Source organism: Eriocheir sinensis, chromosome 3 (assembly GCF_024679095.1).
Source record: "Eriocheir sinensis breed Jianghai 21 chromosome 3, ASM2467909v1, whole genome shotgun sequence".
In the NCBI taxonomy this organism is placed as follows: Eukaryota; Metazoa; Arthropoda; class Malacostraca; order Decapoda; family Varunidae; genus Eriocheir; species Eriocheir sinensis.
In genome coordinates, this window is record NC_066511.1 from 14,868,445 (window position 1) to 14,878,444 (window position 10,000).

Here is a 10,000-nt window from a genome sequence, read left to right on the forward strand (position 1 = left end):
ATATCTTGGAATAAATTCGTTAGACAGGAGCGCTTGTTTCTGAAGCTATGCTGGGTGTCGGAGATTATATTATTGTCTTCTAGAAACTTAACAAGTTTGTCTCTAATAATCTTTTCGAGTATTTTTCCTGCCACTGATGTCAAACTTATGGGCCTGTAGGGAGTAATGAAGGAAGGAATGGGAGGAAAGAAGGAGAGTAGAGGAGGAGAGAAGAGCTGAAGGGAGTGAGGGAGGGAAGTGAACTCGACAAATAGGAAAAACGGTGATAGTTGCGGTGATGGAGGTGGTGGTGGTGAGGGTGGTGGTGATGGTGGTGACTGTGGTGGTGGTCAGTAGTAGTAATAGGAGTGATGGTGAGGGAGGAGGAGAAGGTGAAGATGGAGTTGAAGGTGGTGGTGGTGGTGGCGGTGGTGGTGGTGGTGGTGATAAATCTTCCACCACCTGTTGCTGCTGACTCCACCTGACGCATTACGCAATTAAAATCCTGGCGCCACCTGTTCCCGTGTACGTGTGTGTGCGTGTGTGTACGTGTGTGTGTGCGCGCGTAGGTATATGTGTCATTAAATAATTATAATAACATATAAGTCTTATCAAGCCTTCAACATCTGTTATTCTCTGTGTCTGTGTGTGTGTGTGTGTGTGTGTGTGTGTGTGTGTGTGTGTGTGTGTGTGTGTGTGTGTGAGTAAAATAAATTGGGAGGAAACAAACCGTGAAGGACTTGAGCTCCGGCGGGTCGTGTGAGGACGGTCCATTCTGCAAGGCGAGCGAACCTTTGCGGGAAGGGAACAAAAGACGAGGTATTCCCGGCCGTATTAAAGAAAAAGACTAACCAAGAAAAAAATAAATAAATAAATAAAGTATAAAATAGTTCAAGGAAAAAAAGCCGGGCGAAAAATTAAACCTGCATGCAATATTACACTTTTATTTTTATTTTTCTAATCTTAATCATCTTCAGAATAAGTTTTGGTAAGATTTTAGGGCTTATTCTCTCTCTCTCTCTCTCTCTCTCTCTCTCTCTCTCTCTCTCTCTCTCTCTCTCTCTCTCTCTCTCTCTCTCTCTCTCTCTCTTGTAACCAACTCCCACTTCACTCCCTTCTTCCTGCCTCCTTATTTTTCCTTCCCTTCTTCATCCTTTCTTCCTTCCTACCTTCCCACCCATTTCTATTTTCTCCTACATTTCGTGGATTCCTATGACTCCCTTCCTCTTATTCTTTCCCTTCCTCTTTTTTTCCCACCTACTCCTTCCTACTCCTTCCATTTATCCTTAACTCTTCTCTTTTTCTAACTCCTTTTCCTTCTCTCCAAACTACCTTATTCCACTTTTCAGTATCTTATTTTCTCATTTATTCCCTTTCTTTCTTCCTTTTCTTTTTCCTACTTATTTTCTTCCAAGACTCAACTCCATTTTGTCATCCACAGCTATATAAGGCTTCAAGGTCCTCTCTTCCCCCCTGTCCATCACTATCTGACTATCTGAGGTTAGTCTTGTGCTAGAGGAAGGTGTATGCTTCAGACTAATCCCTTTCGGCACAAGTGTATAAAAGTATTGGTCATTTTGTATATCACTACGACATAGATATTAAAATCCTTTGCAAAACAATTTAAGTATATACTGTGATTCCTGGACTCACATAAGAAAGTAATAGTGTTAGATGACCTTGTGATATAATAACAATAATAGACAACTAGAATAAGAGTAATATAATAGTCGGAAGTAATAATAATAATAATAATAATAATAATAATATCCATGTAACAGAAGCCATGTCAACTTGTTTTATACACACACACACACACACACACACACACACACACACACACACACACACACACACACACACACACACACCTTTACGTGCATGAACTCACCTCTTACCTTTTGTAGTAGTATCAGTTGTTGTTGTTGTTGTTGTTGTTGTTGTTGTTGCTGTTATCTTCTCTCGTATACGCATCACCTGGTCTCTCTCTCTCTCTCTCTCTCTCTTTTTTTTCTGGTGGCAGTTCAGGGAAGAAAATGTAGGGTGAGCATCAACTCTTTTTATTATTTTCCTCTTATATACAAATATGCACAAACTATTTACAAGGGGAGTGGTGGTGAAGATTATTATTATTCGTGTGGTCTTAATTTATGCATTCACTTTCAAAGGTATAAAAAAGGATAAACAAATCAATAAAAATGACGTAAAATGTATAAAAAAATGAAAATATGAAAAGAAAGAAAGTCACAGATAATAATAATAATAATAATAATAATAATAATAATAATAATAATAATATCGCCGGTATCAGACAATAATAAATTAGTAAATACAGACAGACAGACGGACAAACAGACTGTGGCAAAGATAATTAAACCCTGTTAAATTAAACCTCCTCCTTTTCTTCCTCTTCCTTTTTCTCTCCCTTCTCTTCCGCCATATCCTTTTCACCACCACCATCACCACCACCATCCTCATCCTCACCATCACCACCATCACCACCACCATCCTCATCACCACCATCACCACCATCACCACCATATCACCTCCATGACCACCATTTTCTACCCTTCTTTTTTTTTTAGGCCCCGTTTCTGAGAGGGAAGAGGTGAGGCAGGTCTTAAGAGGCGCCTAAAAGCACTTAAGAGGAGGAGGAGGAGGAGGAGGAGGTCTTTTTAGGAAGTGGACAGGTGAAATGGGCGTGATTATGCGTTTGGTGGTGGTGGTCGTGGTGGTAGTGGTGGTGGTGGTGGTGGTAGTGGTAGTGGTGGTGGTAGTTGTAGTTGTAGTAGTAGTAGTAGTAGTAGTAGTAGTAGTAATTGTTGTTATTGTAAATGAGGAAAGAATAGAGAGAGACAGAACGATAGATAGATAAATAGAGAGAGAGAGAGAGAGAGAGAGAGAGAGAGAGAGAGAGAGAGAACAAAGAAAGAAAACAAAGAGAATATATAAGTTAAGTAAGTCAGAAAGTGTTAAACAAGAACCTACAAACACACAAACACACAAACACTCTTACCCGTTCATAATGTCTTCAATCATGAACCCCTTCTTCTTGGGCCTTTCGGGGGGGTGCGGGGGGTAGGGGAAGCGAGGGGCGGCACCCATGGCCCCCCCACCCATCGGCATCGGGCCCTGCATGGAGATTATCGGGGGCATGGACGGGGCTATGGAGGGTCCGGGGGTACCCACAACCTGGTCTATGGGTCGCTTCAAGTCATGGTGGGCGGGACGGTAATGGTGGCTGGGTGGGCCTGTTCCTCCGGCGCCCACGAAGGGATAAAAGCCATGGGCGGGGCTGTAAATGGGCGTGACGTGGCCGTGTGGGTGGGAGGCCGGTCTGGCGGGCGGGGGACCATGGGGGCCTAGCATGCGGGAGTCTCTGTTACCGTGGGCGGCGCTGTGTGGGAGCAGGTCGTGGGAGGCGTGGGCGTGGGTGCTGTGCGTGTCCCCGGCGTGTGCGTGTGTGACCTGTGTATGTGTCTTGTGGGCGTGTGCGTGTGTTGTGTGCGTGTGGCTGACTCGAGTGTGCATGTCTAGTCCCTGTGGGTGAAGGCTGGACACGTGGTGGTGACTGTGTGGCGGCAGCTCCTCCCCGCCCACGCTTCTCCTGCCTCCTCCTACTCCGCTGACACCTTCTACACTACTCCCACCTCCCTCTCCAACCACATCACCCCCAGCGTCCTCCTCCTCCTCCTCCAGCTCCTCCTCCACCTCCTCGTCGTCATCCACCTTTTCAGACTCGTAGAAGGAGTACGCGTCGTCAGGTCGTCCGGGATCGATCTCTTCATCCTCATCCTCGTCCTCAGCGTCCTCCACCTCGTCCTCGTCCAGATCCACGCCGCCCTCCGCTCTGTCACAAGGCATGGCGGACCCGGAGGTACCCCCTGAGGCACTGGGGTCACTATCATGATGACTGGCGCCCTTGCTGCTCTCCTCCGCGTCTTTATCCGAGGGCAGGTGACCCCCGATGGAGTGGGTCAGCATGTGCCTCCGCAGGTCGCAGTTCCTCCTGAAGACGGCGCTGCAGGAGGCACACTTGTAGGGCTTCAGGTCGGTGTGGGTGAGGAGGTGCGTCTTGAGGTTGCTGCGCTGGTTGAAGCTCCTGCCGCATGTCGGACACTTGTGGGGCGACTCCTCCATGTGAAGGATCTTGTGGACGGCTAAGGTGCGGCTCTGGCAGAAGCCTTTGCCACACTCGCTGCACTTGAACGGCTTTTCCTTGCTGTGGATGTACCTGAGGAAGACCAGACAGGTGTTTGGTTAGCCCGATAGACTTACGCACAGGTAGATCTAGACACAATACAGACATACAAGTAGATCATTTAGACACACCGGGCCAGGTATAGACTATAGGAACACATTCATTAGTTCACAGAGTTTGAGGAATTGAGTCTTAAGTTAGCTAAAGTTGGCAGGTAGTGTCAAGGCCTTCTAGGAAAGAGGGAAAAGGCTATGGCAGTGTCCAACTAATCGCACCCAAGTTTTTGCTTTCATATGTTACAAATTTGGTTACCGAGTTCACGGAATTTACGTAGACGCCTATTTCATATGATAATCTACTCCTTATAGGCTTACACCCACACAACATGAGGCGAAGCAGTGACGTCAATAATCTCCATATTTCCAGCGAAAGGGAGATGACCGCGTGATGAGGTAGAGAAAGGCAAAGCTGGGGAAATAGGTTATAGCCGCGCGTGGCCTCGGTGCTCATCTCCGCCCCATTGGCTGAGGTATACCATGCAGATGCCACTCTTTGTCTGCAGTTGTCATCAGAATATAAAGTTGTCTGTAGCGAAAGACCATAAGCAGGAAAAATGAAAATGAAGGACAAAACTAATATGTGGGTCTTCTAATTCTTGCTAAATCGACTGAAGGCAGAAAACAAAGGAAACTAAAGAGGAAAACGAAACCAAAAAATGAGTGTTCTAATTTTTGCTAAATGGACGCTCATCATCTCGACCGCTAATGGAACCGGAGAAGAAAGAAAGAAAAATACAACTAACTTATCTAAAGCGAGTGAGCTGAGAGAGAAAAAAATGGAAAATAAAGAGGAAAACTAAACCAAAAAGTGGGCCTTCTAATTCTTGCTAAATGGACGCTCATCATCTCGACCGCTAATGCAACCGGAGAAGAAAGAAAGAAAAATACTACTAACTTATCTAAAGCGAGTGAGCTGAGAGAAAAAAATGGAAAATAAAGAGGAAAACAAAACCAAAAAGTGGGCCTTCTAATTCTTGCTAAATGGACGCTCATCATCTCGACCGCTAATGCAACCGAAGAAGAAAGAAAAAAATACTACTAACTTATCTGAAGCGAGTGAGCTGAGAGAGAAAAAAATGGCAAATAAAGAGGAAAACAAAACCTTCTAATTCTTGCTAAATCGACGCTCCGACTACCAACTAATCATCTAGATCGCTAATGAAACCGAAGAGATAAAAAAAAAATTACACTACCTTGTCTAAAGCGAGTGAGTGAGCGAAGAGAGAGAGAGAAAAAAGAAAAAGAAAAAAAACTAGACCTCGGAAAAACGCCAAATTGACCACATTTACATACTACTTCCTGCACTAAACCTACGCTGGGAGGACCTAATCGTAATAGCCACTACTTCGCAAATGGACACGAAGCAAGGAAAAAAAAAAAAAGGAGGTGGAGTAGGAGGAGTCTAATACGGGATATACATCATTCGCATCGAGCAATCAACGCATAATTTCCAGCTCGGCGATGACTGGGAAATGAGAGGTTTGGGTTCTCGTCTTAATGAACGCTTGGGAGGGAGGGGAGAAAACGCAGGAAGATGGAGATGAGGCCGAGGAGGATTAGGATAAGGTATAAATGTGAAGCTAAACTGTACCTATCCTAACTTAACCTCTCTCTTTCTCGTTTTTACTACATCTAATGAACGTTTGGGAAGGAGGATAGGAAGGGAGGAGACACAGGAAGACGCAGATGAAGACGAGGAGAAGGATAAAGGATAAACGTGAAGCTAAACTGTACCTATCCTAACTTAACCTCTCTCTCTCTTTTTCTCTCTCTCGTTTATACTACATCTAATGAACGTTTGGGAAGAAAATAGGAAGAAAACGCAGGAAGACGCAGATAAAGGAGCTAAGGGAAGGATAAGGATACAGTATACCCGTGTAGCTCAAGTGGACATATCCTGACCTAAGCGCTCTCTCCTCTTCCTGCACTTCCTGACGAACGCTCGGGATGGAATAGTTAAGAAAGGATATGCAGAAGACAGGAAGGATATGGAGGTAAATGTGGAATTCAACTACATGCCTCTGAACCTATAGTCTTCTAAATATGTCGAGGCCGGTCTGGCGTTGGCTCCCGCGGGTCCTTTCCTCCCCTCTGCTCTGCCACACAGTCCCGACACCTATCTCCTCCTTTCATATGTAAACTATAGGTAACATATGAGAGGAAAAAATAGGTGTTGGGATTGTGTGGCAGAGCAGAGGGGAGAAATGGACCTGTGGGAGCCAACGACAAAACGGGCTCAACAATTTGGTTTCACAGTGCATTTCCTAACGAACGCTTGGTAGGGAGAGGAAGGAGAGGAAGAAGGCGATGAAGACGAGAAAGATCAGGATATGGTGCGCGTGGATCTCAACTAAATGTCTCCTATCCTAACGCAAACATTCTCCTTTCACAGTGCATTTCCTAACGAACGCTTGGTAGGGAGACGAAGGAGAGGAAGAAGGCTATGAAGACGAGCTAGATCAGGATATGGTACACGTGGATCTCAAATGAATGTCTCCTATCCTAACGCAAACATTCTCCTTTCACAGTGCATTTCCTAACGAACGCTTGGTAGGGAGACGAAGGAGAGGAAGAAGGCGATGAAGACGAGCTAGATCAGGATATGGTACACGTGGATCTCAAATGAATGTCTCCTATCCTAACCTAAATGCTCTCCTTCTTCAGTGCATTTCCTTACGAACGCTTGAAAGGAAAGAAGCGGAGAGGTAGACAGGAAGGATAAACACGTGGTGGCCAATTGTGGGTATACTAACCTAATATTGCTCTCCCTCTTTATTAGTACATTTCCTTCTGAACGCTTTGAGGGACAGGAAGGAAGGCTAACAAAGACGGAAAGATGAGCTAACACGATGGTAAAGCCCCAGAAGTCATATCCTCGGCCGCTCATAGTCTCATTTTGTTACTTCATGTTTTTAGTTGGCCTGGTAAGTGTTCGTAAAGACGTCCGGGGTATTACTGTTTGCTGGAGGTACTACTTCTATTGCTACCCCTACAGCTACTACTACTACTATTACTACTACTACTACTGCTACTACTACTACTCGTGCACTACTCTAACCTATGAGAGCCTAATGAAAATGAATGTGAAGAAAATATATAATAAAATGTCGTGTAAACATTGAGACTGATGAAGAGACAAACGGTGGATACTGATAATAAACGCGATTAAGAAATTACGATGTTGAACGAGTGATCGGAAACTATGATGAGAAGAAGGAAGATGAAGTAAAGAATAAGATGATGGAGTGGAGAAGAGAAAGATAACAGTGGTAGAGGAGGAGGAAGAGGAAGAGGAAGACTAGGAGAAAGAGGAGGAGGAGGTGGAGGAGGAGGTAGCGAGTAGTGTAAGGCTGATAGATACATAGATAGATAGATAGATAGAGAGAGAGAGAGAGAGAGAGAGAGAGAGAGAGAGAGAGAGAGAGAGAGAGAGAGAGAGAGAGAGAGAGAGAGAGAGAGAGAGAGTAAAGTAGAATATAAATAATAGGTTCATTTACATACTAACCTTCGCCTCAAAGGAAATGTTCGTAATCCTATTTAACAACAAAAGGGGAGTTGCCGGACGCTGCCATAAAAAATAAATCGTTAATATGAACTTGATGAAAATAATATATAGCTTACGTAAGAATAGAACGTACGTATACCTGAAAAAAGGGATATGTTCCTAAGCTTACAAAAATATATATATAACGATGGTGTGAGTGTTTTGAAGAAGAAGAAGAAGAAAAAGAAGAAGAAGAAGAAGAAGAAGAAGAAGAAGAAGAAGAAGAAGAAGAAGAAGAAGAAGAAGAAGAAGAAGAAGAAGAAGAAGAAGATAAAAAGGCGAACAGGTTTTTAGAGAATATATCATTATCAGACATCAAAGGAGAGCAGTTAATTGAGAAAGAGAGAGAGAGAGAATCTGTCTCTCTCTCTCTCTCTCTCTGCCTCCTTGTTTTAACTGCCGCCCTCTTTACACCTGGAAGGCTAAACACACACACACACACACACACACACACACACACACACACACACACACACACACACACACACACACACACACACACACACACACACACACACACACACACACACACACACACACACACACACACACACACACACACACACACACACAGAGACACACACACACACACACACACACACACACACACACACACACACACACACACACACACACACACACACACACACACACACACACAGAGAGAGAGAGAGAGAGAGAGAGAGAGAGAGAGAGAGAGAGAGAGAGAGAGAGAGAGAGAGAGAGAGAGAGAGAGAGAGAGAGAGAGAGAGAGAGAGAGAGAGAGAGAGAGAGAGGTTTCAATCCCTTATTCGTGAGGTGTGTGAGTCTAATACAGGCCAGCAACCTCTTATGTGGAAAGGGACTTAATCCTCCTTCTCCTCCATCCTTCCCTTATAGTACCATCCTCCTCCTCTTCTTCTTCTTCTTCTTCTTCTTCTTCTTCTTTTTCTTTTTCTTCTTCTTTTTCCTCTTCCTTTCCTCTTCTTCATAGCCCCGCCTTTCCCTTCCAATCCCTTCCCTTCTCTTTCTTTTCCTTCTTTCATACATATATATTTTTGTTATCTCCGCTTTTCTCTTCTCCTTTTCCGTTCTTCCCCTCTCTTTCCTTCCTTTACTTTTCCTTTCCTTCCTTCCTTCTTTCTTTTCTGTTCATCTCATTTCTTACTGTTGCTTCTTCTTTCTCCTTTTCTCTTCTTTCCTGATGCGTCCTTTCTTCATCTTTTTTTCTCTATATTTTCTTTGTTTACTTATTTCATTCTCTCTTCCTATCCATCTCATTTCTCTATCCCTACGGTTTTCTTCCCTTTTTTTACCTTCCCTTCCCTTCCATTCCTTTCCCTTCCATTCTCTTCACATCCCATCCCATCTCCTTCCTTTCCTTCCCCTTCCCTCTCATCCAATTCCCTTCCCTTCCCTTCCATTCCTTTCCCTTCCATTCCCTTCACATCCCATTCCATCCCCTTCCCTTCTCTTCACTTCACTTTCATTCCTTTCTCTTCTCTTCCCTTCCCTTCCCTTCCCTTCCCTTCCCTTCCCTCTCATCCAATCCCCTTCCCTCCCCTTCCCTTCCTCTCTCAAATATTCAAATCCCGTCACTTCACAGGTAGGCTAAAGGTGTGTGTGTGTGTGTGTGTGTGTGTGTGTGTGTGTGTGTGTGTGTGTGTGTGTAAGTAAACAGTCTTGCCTCACTGCTTCTCAGTAACTCCCTCCGGCTTCCTTTCTCCCTCCTCCACCTCCTCCTCCTCCTCCTCCTCCTCTTCCTCTCTTCCTTCCTTGCTTTATGTATTTATTTCTTCTTTGACGTCATCTTCTGCTTCTTCTTCATTTTTTTCCCCTACCTCTTCTTCCTCCTCCACCTCCTCCTCCTCCTCCTCCTCCTCCTCCTCTCTTTCTTCGTTTCTTTATGTATTTATTTCTTCTCTTTCGTCGACGTCTTCTTTTACTTGACCTTCTTTTTCCCTTTCCTCCTCCTCCTCCTCCTCCTCCTCCTCCTCCTCCACACACTATCCATATCTAAGTTTCATGTTTCTCATCATTAACCAGTGCATTTACCTCCTCCTCCTCCTCCTTTCCTGCCAGCTTTGGCTGGAGGGATTGGGGGGGGGGGGGGAGCTTTCGCCTTTGCTGTCCTTCATCTTCCACCTTTGATTAAATAGTTAGTGTAGTTTGTCACAATCAGCCTCGTAAAGACCAGCAGGTCTGCTGTTGTTTGTTCTTATTTTGTGTTCCTTTGTG

The 10,000-nt window shown here is 44.6% G+C and overlaps 1 protein-coding gene across 1 annotated transcript in view; it reads right to left on the reverse strand.

Moving 5' to 3' along the window:
* Nucleotides 1–2,023: 2,023 nt before the first annotated feature.
* The window catches only part of LOC127005589 (protein bowel-like), a 52,384-nt gene continuing 44,407 nt past the window's right edge, over nt 2,024–10,000 (reverse strand). Inside the window, exon 5 of the mRNA XM_050874529.1 lies at nt 2,024–4,213. Within this exon, the coding sequence (XP_050730486.1) occupies nt 2,992–4,213 (1,222 nt within the window). The 3' untranslated portion in view covers nt 2,024–2,991. The remainder of the gene's footprint in view (nt 4,214–10,000) is intronic.